The sequence below is a fragment of the Erinaceus europaeus genome, chromosome 12 (assembly GCF_950295315.1).
Source record: "Erinaceus europaeus chromosome 12, mEriEur2.1, whole genome shotgun sequence".
NCBI classification, from domain to species: domain Eukaryota; kingdom Metazoa; phylum Chordata; class Mammalia; order Eulipotyphla; family Erinaceidae; genus Erinaceus; species Erinaceus europaeus.
The window spans coordinates 68,409,541-68,433,799 of NC_080173.1; the positions used below are offsets into that span (position 1 = coordinate 68,409,541).

A 24,259-nucleotide genomic window follows, 5' to 3' on the forward strand; every position below is an offset into this window, starting at 1 on the left:
CTTTATATGAATGATAAGATGTTATTGTTTGGTCAGGAAGAATTTATTGTTGAACTTGAGTCTTCAGCAAAGTCAACTATGACTTTAAAGAAGCCTACTACCCTCAGCAAAAGAATGTGCATTGTCTCTGGTTTTATATAAAATCTTATTAGAGAAAATTTGGTCTTAATATTGCAAAGAAGTAAGCATTGTATTCTGTTTTATAAATCTCTTTTATGAAATTGTTCATGTCATCTTGACTACTGGTGACTAGTGAGTACTTTGGGGGGTGGGGTGGGTCGGGGGCATAAGTATAGAATTGCAGATTTCATCTCTGGTAAGTCTCATGACACTTTGATGCATAGTTGTGCTATCCCTGAATGGAGCTTAAATACTTCAGAGCTACTTCTGACTGAGAGAAGGGGTATATAAAATGAGAACATATGAGAGAGTATTAACAGAAAGGCACACTTTGATTTACTGATATTGGCTCTCAGCTTTCTTATTGGATTGATATGTTGTCTAATATATCTGCAATGAATTTATTTCTAAACTGACTTCCACAGAATAAAAAGGCTTGCGTAGCTACTAGAAAGTTACCTTTAAAAGTAGTAGTCTTTCATTGACTGTTTTCACAATTCTTGGTTTTGCTACATGTTCCAGTCAAATTATGACTTGGCTTGTTGGGGACAAGCAGCTATAAATAATACAGATTGTTTCAAGCTTCTTTCCAGCGTGACTCTTGATAACATATTTTATATCATGGACACATGGTACCTACAAGGAAGAAGGGTCAGACACTTGGTTTTTCTTTTTCTTTTTTCTTTTCTTTTTTTTTTTTTTTTTTTGGTTGCAGTAAAAGTAATGCCCAACATAAAATTTACCATCCTAACCATTTCAGAGTGTGGACAGTTTAGTACCATTAAGTTTATTCACAATGTTTTGCAGTCAATCTCTAGCAATTTTTCATCTTATAAAACTCCCTAATTCCTCTTTCCCAACTCATGGAGACTCCTATTTTCTGCAAACTTGACTACTCTAGGTATCTATCACAAGTAAAGTGATAAAATGTTTGACTTTTGGTGACTAATTTATTGCACTCAGTATATAATATCCTCAAAGTTTATCCATGTTGTAGCATGGGTCAGAATTTCCTTCCTTTTATATAGCTGAATAATATTCCACAATCCCCCCTTCTTTTGCATAGGCTCAAATTGAAGTATTGTAAATGATTTTTTAAAAGATTTTATTTATTCATTTATGAGAAAGATAAAAGGAGAGAAAGAACCAGACATCACTCTGGTACATGTGCTGCCAGGGATTGAACTCAGGGCCTCATGCTTGAGAGTTTAATATTTTATCCACTGTGACACCTCTCAGACCACAATGATTTTCTTCTGTATAGATATGAACTGAGTTGCTAGAATTGTTTTTATATTTTAGTGTTAGGATTTAAGTATTTTAAGTGTATAGTTCAGTATCATTAATTACATTCATCTTGCTATAAAACCATCACCATTGTCCACTCCATAATTTTTCTGTTATCCCTAACTGAGACTTTGTATCCATTAAACAGTAACTCATTTCTTCCTCTCCCCTGCTGTCTCTGGTAACTGCCATCTTATTTTCTGTTTCTGTGAATTTGACTCATTTAGTTATTTCATTAGTATAGTCATTTAAATTTTTTTATTATTTTTATTTGTTTATTGGATAGAGACAGCCAGAAATTGAGAGGGAAGTGGGTGATAGGGAGAGAGACGCCTGCAGCACTGCTTCACCACTTGCAAAGTTTTCCCTTTACAGGTGGGGACTGGGGGTTTGAACCCAGATCCTTGTGCATTGTAACATGAACACTCAACTAGGTGCACCACCACCTGGCTCCTAGTGTAGTCATTTTTATTATAGCTGTTATCCTTCTTTAATTGTCATATTTCACTTTGCCTAATATATCCAAGGCTTGGACTTGGGAATTTTGAGAATTGCTTTGCAATTTCACTTTAGAAAATGTGCTAGATATTGCCATATCAAGAAAAGGTAAAATCTGTGCTTTCAGACAGTTACATAGAATTGATATGAGCTGCCTCTCTTTTCATGGGTTTTCTTTAAAGTGAGTCTCCACCACCCCCATGCACCCCTTGCAAGAACATGTACTGTCAGAACCATAGCTACTTGGGAGATTTATTTATAATTCTCAACTCCTTTTTTTTTTTTAAACATTTAAAAAATATTTATTTCCTTTTTGTTTCTCTTGTTTGTTTTATTGTTGTTGTAGTTATTTTTGTTGTTATTGATGTCGTTGTTGGATAGGACAGAGAGAAATGGAGAGAGGGGAAGACAGAGGGGGAGAGAAAGATAAACACCCACAGCCCTGCTTCACCGCTTGTGAAGCAACTCCCCTGTAGGTGGTGTGCCGGGGGCTTGAACCCGGATCCTTACACGGGTCCTTACGCTTTGTGCCACATGCTCTTAACCCACTGCGCTAACGCCCGACTCCCTTTTTTAACGTTTTATTATCTTTATTTATTGGATAGAGATAGTCAGAAATTGAGAGGGTAGGGGAGATAGAGAGGGAGAGAGACAGACACCTACAACACTGCTTCACCTCTTGTAAAGCTTTCCCCCCCTACAGGTGGGGACCGGGGGCTCGAACTTGGGTCCCCTGTGCACTATAACGTGCGCTCAACCAGGTGTGCCACCATACCAGCGCCTCTCAGCTCCTTTTATAGTTTATCACTTGTGATAAACTGATGTTTGTAATCATCATTTGTATACTGTGCATTCTTTTAACATTTGCCCACACATTTAACATAATTTTGCTTAGCTCTGCTTTACACATTGAGCACAGATTAAATAATTATTGCCTTTAAAATTGTTATGGCTTCATCATCTTTTTATTCTTCTTTGCTACTTTTCATCCTATTTTTACTTAGTCCACTACCCAAAACCTGAACGCTGGAAGAGTAATTTTGCTTTTGTTTTTCTTCTTAATGAGAATGACTTTTTATTTCCATATTCAACAGCAAGTGTTTTTGTTTGTTTGCTAAAATTCAGAACAGCAGGTAGGAAATTTTGGTTTGAAATGGAAAGCATTTTGGATTTTTCAGTTAATATTTATGTATGGCAGATCTGTCCATGTGGTCTGGATATAAACTAATTTCAAATAATTAAGATGCAGTGTTAAAAAATTAGACCCTAAATGTGATTACATGTATATTATTAACTTTAAATAAGCATGTTGTCATTATAGAGTTTAATATTCAGGTTATTTGAGGGAAGACCAAATAGTTACTGAGTTCCTTGTAAAAAATCTGAAAAGGTTTTCTTTCATAGGTTAGCTCTTAGCTTTACATTGAAATCACATGCTTTGATACTATCTCTCTGGTCACCTAGGACTAGTTAGCACCTTTAGTGGGATTATGTTGTAGAGAAGAGGTAAAGAGCTCGGTTATCACTGGGCCAGTCAGTATCTATCCTCAAGTTGTTAGGCATATATATTTTTTAAAAAACTTAAAAAAAAATTTTATTACCTTTATTTTTTTGATAGAGACAGCCAGAAACCGAGAGGGAAGGAGTGATAGAGAAGGAGAGAGAAATAGAGACACCTGTAGCCCTGCTTCACCACTTGTGAAGCTTTCCCCCTGCAGGTGGGGACCAAGGATTCGAATCAGGGTGCTTGCACACTGTAACGTGTGCTCAACCAGGTGCGCCACCACTCAGGAACCCTCACCAATTTTATTACAAGTGCATCCTGTTCACTATGAGGAGAACTAGACATGAGAGAGAGAGAGAGAGTGAATTTGGCTGGGACTTAATACATGCACAGCACACACTCTTCTACTGACCTACACCCCCAATTCAAGAATACATTATGCACAAAAAAATTTTGTGTGTGTGCAATTTAAAAAAAAAATTATTCCCTTCTGTTGCCCTTGTTGTTTTATTGTTGTAGTTATTGATGCCGTCATTGTTGGTTAAAACAGAGAAATGGAGAGAGGAGGGGAAGACAGAGGGGGAGAGAAAGATAGACACCTGCTTCAGACCTGCTTCACAGCCTGTGAAGTGACTCCCCTGCAGGTGGGGAGCCAGGGGCTTGAACCAGGATCCTTATGCCCGTCCTTGTGCTTTGTGCCACCTGCGCTTAACCCGTTGTGCTATACGTGTGCTAAATTTTAACGTGAAATTCGGCACTGCAAAATGAGAACAGGAAATTTTCATAGAAATTTGTGTTGAGAAACTGAGGCAAAGGAAGTCTCAAAGAAACTGATGGGGGAGTTGGGCGGTAGCGCGCAGTGGGTTAAGCGCACAGTGTAAGGATCCTGGTTTGAGCCCCAGACTCCCTTGCTTCACAGACGGTGAAGCAGATCTGCAGGTGTCTGTCTTTCTCTCCCCCTCTCTGTCTTCCCCTCCTCTCTGTCCTATCCAACAACGACGACATCAGTAACAACTACAACAATAAAACAACAAGGGCAACGAAAAGGAAAATAAATAAATTAAAAAAAATTTTTTAATGTAAAAAAAAAAGGAATTGATGGTAGGGGGTTTGGACTAAATTGTGCTCTGTAGCAGAATAGGAATTACTTAGGGAGTTAGAGGAAGTCAATCCAGGAAGTCAATGGGTAACCTGTAGAAAATATTTGAGAAGCTAGCACCAAAGGGAGAGGGAGGGAGGGGGCATTGGTCATGATGAAGACAGGGAAGGAGTTTGTCAAATCTAGTCAATTTAAGAACTCACAATTGACTGTAGACACTTTTTTTTGGCCTCCAGGGTTATCGCTCGAGCTCAGTGCTTACACTATGAATCCATTGCTCCTGTGCCCATTTTTTTCAGGTTTTTTTTTTTTTATAGGATAGAGAGAATTTGAGAGAGGAGGGGGAGATAGGAAGGGAGGGAGAAAGAAAGACACCTGCAGACCTGCTTCACTACTTCTGAAGCGACCCCTGCCACAGGTATGTAGATAACTTTTCTAAGCACCTCACATATCACCTGGCTCATTCTTCATAACAACTTTATGAAATAAACAGTCGTTACTCCTTTTCTGGAATTCTGTATTTCGGAGAGTTCTGAAATACTCAGTACATCTGAAGCCATCTATACAAACATCATGAGTTATAGACATCATCTGCTTTGGAGAATTGTAGATAATTAAGTCTTCTTTCTCTGTGCTTTATTCCAGGTCACAAGGCACTGAAAGCATTGTTGAGATCATTAGTAGATCTTCAGGAAGAACTGCTTTTTCAGTACCCAGACACTAGATATCTAGTAGATGGGTCAAAACCCAAAGCAGAAAGGTAAGGAGTAAAACTGTAGTGGTGTGTATTTTCTTTTCATCTGAATAATTTCTCATTGTTTATGAAAAAGAAAAGGCAGATAACAGATTTACTATTGGTAAAATTGAGTTTCTTACATTTAACTGGTAATAAAGATGGCAGTAAATTGGGAATTAGGGCTTTTGTTATTTGTTTTCTATTTTCTTATTGCTTTACACATTTTTCATAATTTCACTTAGTATTATTCCCTTCACTTCCGTCCACTTTGTGCCACATAACACAGTACCAACTTCTAAACTACAGAGTAATATTCCATTGAATACATATCCTGCAACTTTTTCTTAAATTTTATTAGTGAGTTAATATTGATTTACAAAATTATAAGATATATAGAGTATAATTCTGCACCATTCCCACCATAAGAGTTCTGTATCCCCATTCCCTCCATTGGAATCTATAGTGGTTCTCCCAAGATTGCAGATATGGGTTAACTATTATTTCTGTAACTATCTGTCTGTATTTGTATGTTTGTCTATTTTTCCCTGTGGTCCTGCCTTCTCTTCCTTTCTAAGTCACACCTACACCTTTTGTTACTTTCAAATGTCCTTCCTCCCTTCCTTTTTTTTTTTTTTTTTCCCCTCTTTCCAGGACCAGATGGAACTGGAGTTCAGAGCTCTCTGGTCCTCTATCATTTCTCCCCCTTTGGGAATATGGACCAAAAAAAAAGGGGGGGGGAGTACAGAAAGTGGGAGTTCTGGCTTCAGTAATTGCTTCTCTGCTGGACATGGGTGTTGGCAGGTCAATCCATACCCCCAGCCTGTTTCTGTCTTTCCCTAGTGGGGCAGGGCTCTGGAGAGGTGATGTTCCCAGACACATTTATAAGGTCATCTGCCCAGGAAAATCATAACCTACAATTTCTTTATCTAGTTTTCTGTTGACAGCTATTTAAGATTTATTTAGGTTTGACAGTTGTGAATAGCATCACTATGAAAATAGGGGAGCATATATCCTTCTGAGTCACAAACCTCACACATGCTTGTTTTCACTGTTCTGAGCAGCTTTTTCATTTGACTAGAGAGAGGGAGAGAAACCACAGTACCCTATGTTCTGTGGTGCCATGGTACTTCCCACATGGGGCTGAGCACAGTAACAAAGTTTGTGCCTGCTGCTTTTTGTAGACTTAAACAAAAAACTTGCTTTCTCTTTAGATCAAGAGAAATTAGTAGATGAAAGCACATCTTATTGTTGGGGCTAGGCAATAATGGACTTAGAAGAGCGTACATGTTACTGTGCACATGGACCTGGTCAAGCCCCCAGCCCCCACCTCTAGAGGAGAAGTTTTGCAAGTAGTCAAGCAGTGCTGCAAGTCTCTCTCTCTCTCTCTCCCCCTCCCCCCTCTCCCTCCCCCTCTCCCTCTCCCTCTTTTCTCTTTCCCTCTCCCTCTTCCTTTCTCTCTCCCTCTCCCTCTTTCTTTTTCTCTCCCTCTCCCTCTTCCTTTCTCTCTCTCCCCCCTTTCCCCTGTCCCTCTCCTTCCCCCTCCCCTTCCCCCTCCCTCTCTATCTCCCCTATCCCTCAATTTCTCTGTCTACCAAAAAGACAGTGTTTAGAAAAGTACTTTATGCCCATACCGACAACTGTATCTTTTTTCAAGTTAAGGGTAAGACATTTATGTTGAAGATTTGTTTTTTGTTTTTTTTTTACTTCACAATATAGACAAAGCAGAGCATCATTCATTTCTGGCATGTGTGGTGCCAGGAATCAAACCTGGAGCCTCCAATAAGCAAGTCCTGTGCTCCGTTTTTTTAAGCCATTTCCTCGGCCAAAAAAGCAGTTATCAGGATGGACGACATTTTTCAGAAAACAATAGAACAAACCTTTTCCTTTTCTAAAAATCATCACATTTGATGAAGGTTGTCTTTTGACATTGTTGTCATTGCTAGAACTTCACTGCTTCAAACTAACTTTTTGAGATAGAGAGGGAGAGAGACAGAAATATGCAGAGAGAGAAATAAAGGAGCCACAATACTGATGCTTTCTCTACTGCTGTGTGGGTTGGGTTGAACCCAGGTTACACATAGAGCAAAGCATCACACTAATCTAAATGAGCTATTTTATAAGCCTGTGGGTGCCCCCTTTTAAGCAGGGTGTCCTGCTTCTACACATGCTTGTTATTCCCCCCCTGGGCTTATCTTTTGTTTAATTATTTTCTATTAATCAGCTGGAAGGACAAGAAAAAGGAATTCATTTATTGAGCACCTACTATGTATTGGAGTTAGTAATTCAGTAAGTGTAATTATGTAGTTGGAGGTCATATCACTTTCTCATGGCAGTTAAATATGTTGCAGTTTAGTGTTGGATCTCTTGTCTACTCCCTTGATTTTTTTTTTTCAGCTTCTTTTAATCTAATTCAACTAATATTATTCAGTTTTCCTGAATAATTGGTTACAGGGAGACACATTTTCAGTATTGATTTGGAGAGTAAAGCCAGAAAAATATAATTATGTGCTTAATTTGTAAAGACCCTTTTTGGAACAGTATAAACCTGACTCATATGCATTTCTCATAATGTTTTTACAACCTCATTTATTTTTTCAGCTTACTTTTTAAAATTAATATTTTGAAACAAGTGATTTTATATTTAAAAAGTTACATGAGGTTTTGATTGATCTCATAAACATTAGGGGTGAAAAAAGTTCATCCTCATATGTCAGCATTGTTACCTAAGCACTTTCAGCTTCATATGAGTCTAGTGTTTTTATTGACTTTCTAGTGAGGAGGAGATTTCCAGTGAAGAGGAAGAGGTAATAGAAGAGAAAAAACAAAGAAGGGCCCCACCAAAGAGGAAGCTAGAGATGGACGACTATCCCAGTTTCATGGCAAAGCGCTTTGCTGACTTCACAGTCTACAGGAACCATACACTTCAGAAGTGGCATGATAAAACTAAGCTGGCTTCTGGAAAATTGGCAAAGGCAAGTGTATGAAGGGGCACGTGTGTGCAAACTAGGTTGTGGTAAACTGAAGTAGTTTTATATGGATTATGTCATGATTTAATGTTAACCAGCCGTTTCTGTAGAAAAACATACTGAGGGAGTCAGGCAGTAGCGCAGCAGCTTACAGCGCAGTTGGCGCAAAGCACAAGGACCAGCTTAAGGATCCCGGTTCGAGCCCTTGGCTCCCCACCTGCAGGGGAGTCGCTTCATAGGTGGTGAAGCAGGTCTGCAGGTGTCTGTCTTTCTCTCTCCCTCTCTGTCTTCCCCTCCTCTCTCCATTTCTCTCTGTCCTATCCAACAATGACGACCTCACTAACAACAATAATATCTACAACAATAAAACAACAAGGGCAACAAAAGAGAGTAAATAAATATAAAAAAAAATAAAAAAAAAAAAGAAAAACATACTGAATCCATAGGAGAGTTTTATACCTCTCTTTAACTTTATTAGGAAGAATACTTTAGATATTGTAACCTTTAAGTGATAGGAATAGAAATACTTTGAATAAGTGGGTTTTAAGACAGTTACAGAGGAGGAGTTAATCTGGGTAGAGAGAAGTAATATGACCTATGTAGAATTCCTTGTGGTAGTGTTGCTTCTGAGAACAATTACAGCCATTCACAGATCCAGTCTGTAACAGAAATTATCCTGGAAGCTGGATTGTCTTTTTCTCCACTGATAGGGAGATGAAGAAACCAATGTGAGAGCCTTCAGCACAGACTTTCTGCATTATCTAACTTTGGTTGATGTTGTAGGGTTTTGGTGCTTTTGAACGCTCAGTCTTGACTCAGATCGATCATATTCTAATGGACAAAGAAAGATTACTTCGAAGGACACAGACCAAGCGCTCTGTCTACCGAGTTCTTGGAAAATGTGAACCTACAGCACAACCTGTGCCAGAGAGTTTGCCAGGACAGCCGGTAAGAACTATGGTGCAGGGTGATTATGGGGAGCAGTTTCTGTGGAGTCAGTTAACTGAAAAATATGTTCTCCTTGTTGGTATTTCTCTTGACATAAGAAGTTAATGAAGAAAAAGCACTATTCTACTGTGTTGATAAGAAATTGACAGTGTGGGAGTCGGGCTGTAGCACAGCGGGTTAAGCGCAGGTGGCGCAAAGCACAAGGACCGGCATAAGGATCCCAGTTCGAACCCCGGCTCCCCACGTGCAGAGGAGTCGCTTCACAGGCGGTGAAGCAGGGCTGCAGGTGTCTGTCTTTCTCTCCTCCTCTCTGTCTTCCCCTCCTCTCTCCATTTCTCTCTGTCCTATCCAACAATGACAACAACAATAATAACTACAACAATAAAACAACAAGGGCAACAAAAGGGAATAAATAAATAAAATAAATATTTAAAATATATATATAAAAAATTTTTTTAAAAAAGAAATTGACAGTGTGTGGGAGCAGGAGGTTTCCTTTTTTTGTTTTTTAATGTTTTTTTTTTAATGTTTTTTTATCTTTTAATGTTGAGTTTGATGTAAGTTGATAATGGAAGCACTCTGAACCCATTTTAAAACATTAAAAAAAATTTTTTTAAACATTTTTTTTTTAAATGTTCCTCTAGAAATGGTAGTATTAAAGCAAGTGTGTACTTTGAGTTTTATCTTGGAACATTTAGATTCTCCAGAGAAGGATTCCCAAACTGGAATGAATTCTTTTGCTTAAAGGAAATTCTTCTACTTATATAAGAAGCACATACTTAATTTTTTTTAATTCAGAAGAATTTAAAATGAAAAATCTGTTTCTCAGATTTAATCATTGTTCACATTTGTGTGTAATAGCTTACCCACTAGAGCACACACCTTGCTATGCATCATGCCTTGAGTTCAAGTTCTAGAACCGCATGGAAGCTCCATGGATGGTGAAGGAACTACTGACATGTCTCTGTTCTCTCTTTGTCTTTTCTTCTCCTTCATACTCTCTGAAAAATAGAACACTACTCAGTGATGTCACACATATATAAGGTCCTCAGTTCCTTTCCCAGAGCCATATTAAAAAAAACAAACAAAAACTTACAGGTGGCACAAAGCGCAAGGACCAGCATAAGGATCCTGGTTCAAGCCCCCGGCTCCCCATCTGCAGGGGAGTCACTTCACAAGCAGTGAAGCAGGTCTGCAGATGTCTGTCTTTCTCTCTCCCTCTCTGTCTTCCCCTCCTCTCTCCATTTCTCTCTGTCCTATCCAACAACGACAACATCAGTAACAACAACAATAATAAAACAACAAGGGCAACAAAAAGGGGAACTGCATAAATAAATATTTTAAAAAGTTTAAAGACTAGGGAGATAGCATAGTGGTTATGCAATAAATAAATAAATAAAATATCATGCCTGAGGCTCTGAAATCTTAGGTTCAGTCCCTAGCACCACAGTAAACCAGAACTGAGCAGTGCTCTGGTCTCTTACTCTGTCCTTCAGTCTCTCTTTCTCCTTGTATCTTTTTCATTAAAGTAAACTATATGTATGTATACATGGAAATGCATTGGACATGCATTCCCATGGCCCTGGAGGTACTTACTGGGTTTAGTCCCAAGCACCATTGTCTGCAAGAACTGAGCAGTGCTGTGATTTTTCTTTCACCCCTTCTATGTTTTTCTGTTATGTAAATAAGAGGCCAGAGGTGGTAGGTACACCTGGTTGAGTGCACATGTTACCATGTGCAAGGGCCTGGGTTCCAGGCCCCAGCTGCAGGGGGGAAACTTCATAAATGGTAAAGCAGGGCAACAGGTGTCTCTCCCCATATCTCCTTTCCCTCTCAATCTTTCTCTGTCCAGTGAAATAAATAAAAGGGGACTGGGTGGTACGAAGTACAAGGATCTGAGTTCGAGTCCCCTACTCCCCACCTGTAAAGAGGGACAGTTCACAAGTGGTGAAGCAGGTCTGCAAGTGTCTGTCTTTCTCTCCTTACTCTATCTCCCCCTCCTCACTCAGAAGTTTTTCTCGGTCCTACCCAATAAAATGGGAAAAATATGGCCACCAGGAGCAGTGGATTCATAGTGTCGGGACCAAGTTCTAGTGATAACTCTGGAGGAAAATAAATAAATAAATAAATAAATATAAAATGAAAAAGAAAATAAATAAAGCTAAAAACTTATAGCATGTGCAATATATATATACACACACACACAATACACATATAAAAATGTTTTGGGGCCCGGTGGTGGTGCACCTGGTTGAGAGCACATATCGCAGTGCTCAAGGGCCCAGGTTGCAGCCCCTGGTCCCCACCTGCAGGAGGAAAGCTTTGCAAGTGGACAAGTGGTGCTGCAGGTGTCTCTCTGTCTCTTTCCCTCCCTTATCTCCACCTTCCTCTCAACTTCTGCCTATCTCTATCCAGTAAATAAATTAAAAAATGTTTTTAACTAGATGAGATGGACATGTTCAACTTCTGGCTATCTCTATCCAGTAAATAAATTAAAAAATAAATAAATAAAAATGTTTTTAACTAGATGAGATGGACATGTTTATATACTATATATAACATCTTAGACAACTTATCTTGTGGTTTAATATATTCTAGATTTTTTTTCATATGTAGAGATCTACCTCATTTTTTCCTGATGACTGGAATGTTCCATTGTGTGAATATATACTTTACTCAAACACTAGATATCTTTTCTGTCTCTAGTTTTAGAAACAATTTGTAAGAAACATTTCTGAATGTTTAGGTTTGCATAGTTGTGTGAATACATGAATGTGATTCTTGAAATTAAAGAGAACACATTAAATTATGACATATATTGCCATATTGTCCTCCTCCCCAATAACAATTTCACCAGCTGTTTTTTTAATACTGACTATTGTCAGTTTTAGAGGTGAAAAAGGTGAAAATTCACTTAATTAGAAGGAGTTTAAACATTGTATGGGGCAGGGAAAATAGCATAATGGTTATGCAAACAGACTCCTGTGCCTGAGGATCCCAAATCCCCAAATCAGTCCCTTATGCTACCATAAACCAGAGCTGAGCAGTGCTCTTGGGAAAAAAAATAAAACATCCCTGTATGATTATTTGCTATCTGTTGTTCTCTTCTATCAAGTGCCTGAAAATGCTTTTGCCTATTTTTCACTTGAACTAATTTTTTTCCCCCTCAGAGCACTAATTAGTTGCGACTTACGGTAATGCCAGGGATTGAACCTGAGACCTTGGAGCCTCAGGCATAGAGGTTATTTACATAACAACTATGCTGTCTCCCCAGTTCACCTGAACTATTTTCGTGAACTTTAAGAGCTCTTTATATTTTACGACAAACAATGCCGTGACAATTATATAGAATATATGTCATCGTATGCCCAATGACTTCACTGGGATACTCCATTTCCTTTCTCTCATTGATATAGGAGATTCTTCCTCAAGCTCCTGCCAATGCCCACCTGAAGGATTTGGATGAAGAAATCTTTGACGATGATGACTTTTACCATCAGGTATGACTTTTTACACTCTTATTACAAGTCAGGCTTTAGCTTTTTTCAACAGGTGATAAGATTCTCAGACCTAAAGATAGCTTATATTGGCATTAGGAAGTCAGAATTTCTGTGTTCAAAATCAACTTACTATATAGTTATAGTTCTGCTACCTTTCTTGTGTATTGTAATTTTCCTTTTGAAATGCAAATAGTGATAGCTGTTTTGTTAATTGGTGCAGGGTGAAATTAGCTGCACACTAATTTTGTCTTGTTGTGAAGCAGGTGGTTGATTCTTTCTCAGTACTTTTTGATTATGGTGATGGAGGACTTTTTGCTAGTTATTTGTTTTCTTGCCCAATTACTGTGAGGTCAGGATAAGGAGTTAAAACCGTGGGAACCTAGAGAGGCTGAATTGAAGTTCTGGTTCTACTACCTACTAAGTCTCGTCTTTACAGTTTTCTTGTGCCTATTCAAATCAGGTTTGTGTTGACATTATCTACTTCTGTTGATTATAGTAGTAGTATAGTGCTTTGAAGACAAGAAATAAGAAATTGGTAGAAGTTGAAATAAGGTCCACTTCTCAATATCTCTTCATAAATGTCCTTCAGTTCTTTTCCTGACATTATTATACACTGGCTTGCTGCTTTTTTTTTAAATGATGCTGGTGACTGTTAACGTTGACTAAACATTTAGTCTAGTCTAAAGAACTAATATCCTTGGTCTCTTGATAAATCATATTTTTCAAAGAAAAGTGCTTAAGCTATATATTTTCTAGCTCTGGACAATTGAGGATGCTGTTTAGCAGTGATACCCTAGTTTCTGTTGAGCTATTGCTTATCAAGATAATTTCTCTCTCTGCTGAATTTTTAGCCTGTTAACTTTTGCCAGAGAATTTTCAACTGCTTGTTAAAGATTTAGCCATGGTGATTATACTGTATAGATGGAAATGAAGGAACTTTGAAACCAGGAGAACAAGTGATTCTGTATCAGAGCTGCCTCTGGATTTGCCTGAAAAAGGACACTTTCTGTTAATCTTTCTATTCACTTGAACTTTCAATAGAATTATTATTATTATTATTAATTATTATGAGCCTTAAGATAAAAGGAAGGGTTGGTAAGGCCTCAGGTGCTCCTAGTCAGGGGTGTAGATCACCCCCCCCCCTTTTCTCATATTCATTTGTCAGAAGTCTGTTTTTTTTCTATGGTATCTAAGGGTATACCTGATATGGGATATTAATGCTGTATAATTATGTGAGATCACAGAAGACAAGAAAAATGTTTTAATTATTTTTTTAATTTTTTTCTAATATTTATTTATTCCCTTTGTTGCCCTTGTTTTATTGTAGTTATTATTGTTATTGATGTCATTGTTGTTGGATATGACAGGGAGAAATGGAGGGGGAGGGAGAGAGACAAAGGGAGAGAAAGACAGACACCTGCAGACCTGCTTCACTACTTGTGAAGCGACTCCCCTGCAGGTGGAGAGCCGGGGGCTCGAACTGGGATCCTTACGACGGTCCCTGCACTTTGCGCCACGTGCACTTAACCCACTGCACTACCACCCGACTCTCATAATGTTTTAATTCTTATTAGTTGAAGAGTACATTCTTCAGTGGAAAGTCTATCTTAAATAGGTTTAATATGTAGGTTTAGCAATAACTCAACTCTCAGACCAAAGAAGGTTTAATAAAATAAACTGAAATTACTGTGGAGAAGTTGTTTCTGCTAATAATCTTTAGTGTGAAAGATCTTTTTTTTTTTCTTGGTCTGGAGGTCTGTGTAAAAAGAAATAGCATTACTTGATTGTCCCTTCATCACTATTAATAATTTTAAGTTTGATAAATCCTGATTTCAGAGTTATGACTAGTCACATCTTAGCTTTTCCCCTTGCTGGTTAATTGGGGTGCTGAGGTTAATCTAAATTAAAACTTAAACTAATAGAGGTCAGCAAGGCAGCTGAAACACCTGAGTGAAACAAATGGGGCTGCCAGGCACAACTTTATCTTGGCTGTTTCCCAAGAGGGAAGTGGCAGCAAATTGGAGTTGTTTCAGCCTTCTGTAAAGGTGAAGGATGGGTGACACTTGTTAATGTACAGCATCTCCGGAAGCATTCCAGATTGCTTTGCTGCTGTACCAACTGCTGCCATCCATGCACAGTTAGTAGGAAGTGGACCAGTTGCCAACATCTGGCAGCACAGCAAGGAATGGGTGCAAGTCTTGAAACCCCGCAGATTCTAAATATGGTGCTTAGAACTGTGCAGACTTTAATCACTTACCACTCTTTGGCAGCAGGCTACGACAGCTTATCCTAGCCTCGTACATCACATCCCGACATCTGCTGAGCCGTAAGGCAGCTGCACATTCATTTTCTTTTCTTGCCTTTTCTCTTTGCCTCTTATTCCTCCTCTTCCCACTCCCAGCAACACCCCCCAATCCCCAGCCTTCAGTTTTCCTCCCCCTCCTCAATATGCTTCTTGGGAGAGATGATCTGTGAAGATTACTGCTTCATTGTGTGCAAGTAATTGTGATGATGCCAGGCCCTTGACAGATACAACGTAGCACCTGTTCTGCTGACCTGGTTAATTTCTTCTGTTGAGTGGGATTTGCCAGAGATTGAAGCTGAAGCCAATTCAGTGATAAGGCTAAAGAAAATGGTTGTATGTTTTCTGTCACCTCCCAATTAAATTGGCTTCATAAAGTGCTTTCCTTTATTTGTCAAGGTAGTAAGCCTGAGCTAAGTGTTGCATTCAGAAGTAGTACAATGTGTTACAATGGGCCTGTGAGTTTTCATTTGTGTATGTATTTTAATGTCATATGAAGAGTTGAGTTGTAAATATAATGCATTTGCCCTTACATGCCTGCGTGCGCACACGCACACAGTGTTTTGCACTGAAGAGCTTAAAACCACACTAAATTTTGTTTCATTATAAGAGTTTAAAGGCTTACTTGGTTAACTCAGTTGTCAGGAGACTGAGTAAATGTACACTTTCTTACTCTCTACTTCATAATGGGCTGTCAGTTAGTACAACTATAAAAATTAAGCTAGCCTAGTGGTGGGAACATGTGTGAGTCCCTGGTTTTATCCCTAGCAACACATGGGTGCTCCATGGATGGTTAAGTAGTGCTTTGCATGCTATCTCTTTTTCTCTCTCAAACTGTTCAATATAAACTTGGACTGGGAAGGTATTGCATGCACACAGAGCCCTAGGTTTGACCCCTGTATAGCATTCAAAATATCAGTATATTGAAGACCATGTGGTAGTGCAGTGGGTTAAGCTCAGTTGGTGCAAAACACAAGGACCAGCATAAGAATCCTGCAGGTCTGTCTCCTTTTTTTTTTTTTTTCCCCTCCAGAATTATCACTGGGGCTTGGTGCCTGAACTACGAATTCACCGCTCCTGGAGGCCATTTTTCCCATTTTGTTGCCCTTGTTGTTATTGTTGCCATTGCTGTTGTTGGATAGGACAGAGAGAAATGGAGAGAGGGAGAAAGAAAGATAGGCACCTGGGAATCGGGTGGTAGTGCAGCGGGTTAAGTGCGCGTGGCGGAAAGCACAAGGACTGGTGTAAGGATCCTGGTTTGAGCCCCCGGCTCCCCACCTGCAGGGGAGTCGCTTCACAGGCAGTGAAGCAGGTCTGCAGTTGTCTATATTTCTCTCCCCCTCTTTGTCTTCCCCTCCTCTCTCCATTTCTCTCTGTCATATCCAACAACGACATCAGTAACAACAACAATAACTACAACAATAAAACAACAAGTGAAAATAAATAAATATTTTTTAAAAACTTTAAAAAAGAAAGAAAGACACCTGCAGAACTGCTTCACTGCCTGTGAGGTGACCCTCTGTAGGTAGGGAGCCGGGAGTTTGAACCAGGATATTTACAAGAATCCTTGCATTTCACTCCATATGCGCTACCTGGACCCTCGGGTGTCTTTCTCTTCCCCTTCGCTCTCAATTTCTCTCTGTCCTATCCAACAACAACAATAACAACAACGAGGGCAACAAAATGGGAAAAACGGCCTCCAGGAGCAGTGGATTCGTAGTATAGGCATCAAGCCCCAGCAATAACCCTGGAGGCAAAAAAAAAACAACAATGTATCTATTGAAATATATATTATTCAACAAAATTAAATATTTATTCATAAGAGACACTGATAAGTCATATTCATAAATAATCATATTGTTTTTAAGTTGTAGAGAATCTTCCAAGAAACTGAGTTCCTGAGAAGTTAAGTAAATCCTTGAAAATTAGATAGTAAATGGCAACATTAGTATTTAATTCTGAAAATCATTAGACTGAGCCAGCAAGATAGAGCTTACGTGGATAGTGCATTTGCTTTTATCATGCACACAGCCAAAGTTTAAGCCTGGCCCTCACTGTCCTGAAGGCATCTTCTGTGTTATAGTATTTTTTTGTCTATTTCTTTTTTTTATCTTTATTTATTTATTGGATTGAGACAGACAGAAATCAAGAGGAAAGGGGGAATAGAGAGGGAGAGAGACAGAGACACCTGCAGCACTACTTCACCACTTCTGAAGCCTTTCCCCCTGCAGGTGGGGACTTGTTGGTATGCTTCTAAATTCTGCTTATAAGACCTTCTGTTTTGATCATCACATTAGGTCCGCTTGTATTACTTAAGATGTGGTCTATTTACATAATCACTGTTTTACCTGGGTCCCGCCCTGCCTGCAGGGTATTGGTTTAATCCCCACTGGTTAGATGGAAGCTTTCTATGTTCTGTTCGCTCTTTTTTTGCTCCGCCCCCTCTCCTAGTCATTTCCTTTCCCATATCACTTCTGGTGAAGAGATGCATAAAAGGCGATGTATCTGATTAATAAACGAGATACTGCTACCCAGCTCAGCCATGAGTCCCTGGTCGTCTGTCTCCTGCTGGCAAAGCTAGACTGGCAGGGACCGGCAACTTAAACCTGGGTCCTTGCTCATTGTAGCATGTGTGCTCAGCCAAGTGCTCTGCCCCTCGGCCCCGTCTTTTTCTCTATCTAAAAAAGTCAGCTTAAACAGTGAAAAAAAGATTGGGAAGTCACTACAGTAAAATAAACAAGTAAGTGGAAGAGAAAAGACATTTTAGAACAAATTCTGTTCTTTTCATATTTTTGTTTCTTGAATATTTTATTCTTGTCAAATAAGAATAAAAAAAATTCTATACTACATTACTAGAGCTTTTGATATGTAAATAAATAAGGTTCATTTTCTTAGTACTAAAATATTTTATGTGTTAGTAATTTTTTTTACTTAGAAGATAGATGATTTATTGAATTCATATGACTTAACAATTCTGATGAAAAATTAGCTTAACAGCTGTGCTACTGGTTTGTTTGGAAATTGGAGTTGCTGAAAACTTGAAGTAGACCCAGTGCTGAATATTTTACAAGGCCAACTCTTCACCTGCTGAAAGTATTACTCTCAAATGCAATTAATTTGCAGTTGGCATATTTCTTGTCAAAACTTATCCCTAAAAAAAATTTCCAAAATACAAAGTTTGTAAATGACTATGACAGATGACCCATCCAGAAATGTTTTCAGTATCTATTTTCTTAGATATGTTTTTATTTATTTTGGATAGAGACAAAAACTGAGAAGGGGGGGAGTGAGAGACTTAGCACTGCTTCATGAACCACTCATGAAGCTTCCTGCTTGCAGGTGGGGACTGGGGGCTTGAACCTGGATCCTTACTTACTGTGGTGTGTGTGTTCAACCAGGCATGCCACCACCCAGTCCCTTTAGTATCTTTTTTGTTTTCATAATTCTATTTTCTGCTTTTTAACACTAAACTATTTTTTAAAAATATTTTATTTGTGGTCCGGGAGGTGGCACGGTGGATAAAGCATCGGACTCTCAAATATGAGGTCCTGAGTTCAATTCCCGGCAGCACATGTACCAGGGTGATGCCTGGTTCTTTCTCTCTCCTGCTATGTTTCTCATTAATAAATAAAATTTAAAATATATATATTTTTTATTTTTGGGAGTCAGGCGGTAGCGCCTCAGGTTAAGCGCAGGTAAGGCAAAGCGAAAGGACTGGCGTAAGGATCCTGGTTTGAGTCCCCGCCTCCCCACCTGCAGAGTCTGCAGGTGTCGATGTCTTTCTCTCCCCCTCTCTGTCTTCCCCTCCTCTCTCCATTTCTCTCTGTCGAACCCAACAACGACATCAATAATAACTACAACAATAAAACAAGGACAACAAAAGGAAATAGTTTTTAAAAATATTTATTTTGGATAGAGACAGGGAAATCAAGAGGGAAAGGGGGAGATAGGGAGGGAGACCTGCTTCACTGCTTGTGAAGCTTTCCCCCTACACATGGGCATTGGCAGCTTGGACCCAGGTCCTTCCTTGCCTGGCCCCAATATTGAGCTCTTTAAAGATGCTTTGTTCGGGAGTTGGGTGGTAGCGTGGCAGGTTAATCACACATGGCACGAAGCGCAAGAACTGGAGTAAGGATCCCTGGCTCCCCACCTGCAAGGGGCGGGGGGTCACTTCACAGGCAGTGAAGCAGGTCTGCATCTGCAGGTGTCTATCTTTCCCTCTCTGTCTTCCCCTCTTTTCTCCATTTCTCTTCTATCCAACAGCAACAGCATCAATAACAATAATAACCACAACAATGATTAAAATAAAAAGCAAAAAAAGGAAAAATAAATTAATTTTAAAAAAAGGAAAAAAAATGCTTTGTCCATGTCACTATCTGAAGTTTTTCTTTTGTTCTGATTTGCTTTTTTTGAAGCCATCAGTTGATCTTTTACTTGATAAGCTTAGGTCCCTAAAAAAAAAATTAAGGGCTAATATTTACTGAACACTTACTAGTTTTGTGCCAGCCCCTGGATTAAATAGACAGGTACTTGTCATAGTTCTTTATTTAACCTTCTTGAGACATCTCCCTCCAATTGAGATAGGCTGCATTTAGCAATGAAATATATAAACTGATTTGTTTTACAACTTTCGTATACTAGACCTCAAACTAGTTTCTTGTCTCTTCATGACTTATTTTGTTCTGAAAAGACTAATTGAGCTTAGATATTGACAAATGATACCCAGATTTCTAAGAATTCATTAGTATTTTGTATGTTGCACCTAGCTTTGTTTAGTTTTGATCTGATTTATCCTCTCACTTTGAATTTAACCAGGAGTGTCTCAAGAAAGGCATAGTAGGTTTTGTTCATTTGATAACTGCTTTGATGGGTTAAATTTCTCCTTTATTTGCCACCAGGACATGTCTGTAGCTGACCTTGTCACATGCTGGCCTTTTGTATCCAAGACATTTGATAATGCCATAAACATGTAATTACTAGTTCACTGAACTATTAAAAGTCTATAATGTTAATAAATAGAAAAGAGATAAGCTTTCTGACAATATGGCTTACCTTCATTAAATTGGTGACTGATTATTATGGATAGTTGATGTGGTGGCTTTAATTGCATATGTTTAGATCTTAATGTAAGTAAGAGTTGTCTCCAGCTATTCCCACTATTAATGACTATACACTGCTCTTACTCTTGACATGCGTCTTCTAGTGGTTGAGTTGTTGGCTAATAAAATGATGTAAACTTTGATTTGAACCTGCTCCTTGTAATTAGTTAGAAAACAGTTTCCTTCTATTTACAGTTCTATTTCATACTTAGCCTTGCCTTTAAAATATTTATATTAGATGTGTGTAATGTATCTTGAAAATTTGATAAAATTTTATCAAAACAGTTATGATGGTTTTTCAAAGAATATATATTTGAAGCACATGCATTTGAAAACTGAGATAATAGTTAAAGATATAGTAGAGAAGCAGTAAGTTAGGTTTCTTGAGGCATAGTAAACATGCATTTTTTTTTAAAGAAAAAGAACTACTTGAAAGCAAATACAAGTATCCAAATAAACCTCAGTATAATAATTACAAGATTATTTTGTGCACCCGCGATAAAAATTTTATTTGAATTGTATTCTAGTTTTTATGCTGCCATTGTCAATTTAGGGGCTCAAATATGGCATCAGTGTTGGCATTAGATTGATAGCTGTGATTTAGGATTATGGAAACAGTACAGAAGTCCAAAATCCACAATTTAAATGCAAGGTCCAGAAATTTCATCAGAGAGCAGCATGAAGAGAAGATACGCATGACTGGCACTCATTTCTTTCATTTTCCTTGCTTAAAAAAAAAAAAAAACTTTAACATTATTGCCTCATTTAAACAGAGGAAAAAACCAGAATAAAACCTAAAACAGTACATTTTATGGAATCAGTTAGGACATTGATAAGAATTGGCTTAGAACCAATGAAAAACTTGTACAAACATAAGTGGTACCTCAGAAATTTACTACTCAAATATATATAGCCAAAATTGTCTTTCCTGTACTGATTAACACAATGCCAGCTAATTGAGTATAAATTAAATGTAGGATTCTAGCAGTATTTTATTATAGTAGCACCAAATGAAGTTAGCACATCATAAGAGAAGAAAATATCACCTATTTGTACAGTAAGCATGATGTCTTGTCTTAAATTCATGTACAATATATAGCTTGTCAAAAGCAAATTATGGGGTGACCCAGTAGATGGTACAGCAAACAGGTAGGGGTCAGACCTGCAAGCACAAGTCCCCATGTTCAGTTCCTGGCATTGCTTACGCTAGAGTCCTGTGCTAATACTTTCTCTTTGTCTTCTTATAAATGAATCTTAACATTTTATTTTAAAATAGTGAATTACAGGGAAAATTATTTAGCATAAAAAGATGGAATTTAATAAGCATCTTTTAAAATATGTGCAGTATTGTACATATAGAACAGACATAATTGATTTAAAAGTCGGAAGATATTTTTAAAGTCCAAATTGCCTTTTTAAAAAATTTTATTTATTTTCCCTTTTGCTGCCATTGGTGTTTTTATTGTTGTTGTAGTTGTTGCTGTTATTGATGTCATCGTTGTTAGATAGGACAGAGAGAAATGGAGAGAGGAGGGGAAGACAGAGAGGGGGAGAGAAAGATAGACACCTGCAGACCTGCTTCACTGCTTGTGAAGGGACTCCCCTGCAGGTGGGGAGCCGGGGGCTCGAACCGGGATCCTTCCGCCGGTCCTTGCACTTTGAACCACGTGCGCATAACCTGCTGTGCTACCACCCAACTCCCCCAAATTGCCTTTTTTATAAACTGTAGTGTAGAGGAAGTAAATGACTAGTGTAAGATGATCCCACTTAATGAAGTAGGACATTGAAACCGATGTGTTCTTTTCTCTGTCTGAATTTGTTTCAAGAATAGGATTGTCTTTTGATCTGATGCAAACATCTTTTTGAGAGTTTCAAGATTTATCTTTTTAGAAAATTGGAACTCTGGTGTTTGTACTTGCACTGTGACAATTCATGTGTATCACTTTATGCAATTTTGGATTTCATTCAGTATCTATTGTATTGAATGTTGGGTGGTTTTTTTAATATTACTTTCTAAAAATTTTTTATATTTTATTTCTTTTCCTTTTTGTTGCCCTTGTTTTTTTTGTTGTTATTGATGTCATCATTGTTAGATAGAACAGAGAGAAATAGAGAGAGGAGGGGAAGATGGGGGAGAGAAAGCTAGACACCTGTAGACCTGCTTCACCACCTGTGAAGGGACTCTTCTGCATGTGGGGAGCTGGGGGCTCGAACTGGGATCCTATGCCAGGCCTTGTGCTTCATGCCATGTGTGCTTAACCTGCTGAACTACCACCCGACTCCCTGAATGTTGGGTTTTATAAAGATGAATAAGACAAAATTCCATCCAAGTTTTGTCATCTACTGAAGAAAGGCTCAGATTTTGTGTAGTTACAAAGCTCCTCTGTAAACCTTTATTAGTTGATAAAATAAATGATAAGACCAGCCAGGTCATTGAATACAGACATTCATGTAACTCTAGTTTTCTGCTTGTAAATATTATGGATGTACTTAAGCATTCATCAGAATGCTTTCTCTTTTCTGAACATATAGCTGATCTAATCTGTTGTCATTTCTCTACAGACTAGAAAAATATTCTGATATGCTATCTGATGTAAGTTCTAAATTTCATTGTTCATTCAACAAATATTTGAGTAGCTACTATGTTGTCAGTGAGTACTGTTCCAGGCTATTCTGTAGAATAAAGCTATAGGGTGAGGGATGTAGGTCTGTGGTAGAATGCATGCTCAGCAAATATATAAGGAAGGCCCTAGATTCAACATCCAGCACTGGAGGGGGGTGTGTGTAAATTTTAGTTTCTGTCATTTAGCCATATTTTAAATGCTAAGCCAAATGTGGCAGTGGTTACTATATTGAACTGTGCAAACAAAATTTTCATTATCACAGAAAGTTCTTTGGAACTTTGTTAAGGACCAGATATAAAGCAAAGCACTACTTTTCATGAGCATTCATTCTAGCTTAGAGATAGGCCGAAATGTGGATAATAGTGTAACAGTATAGTAGAAAATGATTAAACTGGGCATGGGTGGATAAAATACTAGTGTAGGGATGATATGGTTAGTATCTTTCTACACTATGTTCAGGAGATAATTTGAGCAAATCTGAAAGAATTGAATAATAAAGTCACAGGGTCTCTAGGAGGAAAGTGTTGGCACGAAGGGAACAGCCAGGGCAGGCTCTGAGACTAGCATGTTATTGGAAAATCAAGGAGCTCCAGCATTACTGGAATTGGTGATGAAAGTTGAGCTGACAGGATTTGCTAATGATTGCATAGGGAGTATAGAAAGAGAAGCTGGGCGGGGGTATGTAACCTAAGGTTTTGCAAAGAGATTTTCATGCCTGAGGCTCCAAAGTCCCAGGTTCAGTCCCCCACACCACCACAAACTAGAGCTGATCAGTGCTCTGGGAGAGGGGGGAGGGAAAGAGGGAGAGAGAGAGACCTACATTAAGTTTTTAATGTAAGCAATTGGGAAGATGGAAGGAGGTAGAATGTTTGAGGGAAAAATAGGGAAATTAGTATTGATTATACTACGTTTTGCTGTGTGTGTGTGTGAACTTGTACTGACTAATTATTTTGACTCCAAGTCAGTTATATTTGATTTAGGATACCTTTGAAACATTTATGTGGAGTTGCTGAAATGGTAATTATATCTAAATAGAAAATTTTGAAGGCCATGAGAAGATCTGGGCCAGAACTATGAAATTAAGAGCTATCAACCTGTAAATGTATTTACTACTATGAGTCTGAATGAGATCACTTAGGGAATAAAGGTAGAAAGAGACAAAGACACTTGTAACTTGAGACCTAGGACATTCAAATATTTCAAGGTTGATGAAATAAAAAGAAACTAGCAAATGGAGAAGGAGCAGTCAATGAGACAAGAGTAGACAAAGAAGGAATAAAGGAAGAGTTTTACATAGTACCAAACACAACCCATGCCCCCCAGCTCCCCACTTGCAGTGGGGATGCTTCACAGGTGGTGAAGCATGTCTGCAGGTGTCTTTTTCTCTCCCTCTCTCTATCTCCTCCTCTCTCAGTTTCTCTCTGTCTTAGCCAATAAAATGCAAAAAACGGTCACCAGGAGCAGTGAATTCATAGTGCCAGCACTAAGCCCCAGCAACTGGAGGCTAAAAGAAAAAAAAAAAAAAACGGACCGGGTAGTAGTGCATCAGGTTAAGTGTACATAACTCGAAGCACAG

At 38.5% G+C, this 24,259-nt stretch overlaps 1 protein-coding gene across 1 annotated transcript in view; it reads left to right on the forward strand.

The window, feature by feature from the left end:
* The window catches only part of AATF (apoptosis antagonizing transcription factor), a 106,841-nt gene that overhangs the window by 32,430 nt on the left and 50,152 nt on the right, over nucleotides 1-24,259 (forward strand). The window contains exons 5-8 of the mRNA XM_016185488.2: nucleotides 5,154-5,268; nucleotides 8,018-8,216; nucleotides 8,994-9,158; nucleotides 12,575-12,658. Of these exons, the coding sequence (XP_016040974.2) occupies nucleotides 5,154-5,268; nucleotides 8,018-8,216; nucleotides 8,994-9,158; nucleotides 12,575-12,658 (563 nt within the window). The remainder of the gene's footprint in view (nucleotides 1-5,153; nucleotides 5,269-8,017; nucleotides 8,217-8,993; nucleotides 9,159-12,574; nucleotides 12,659-24,259) is intronic.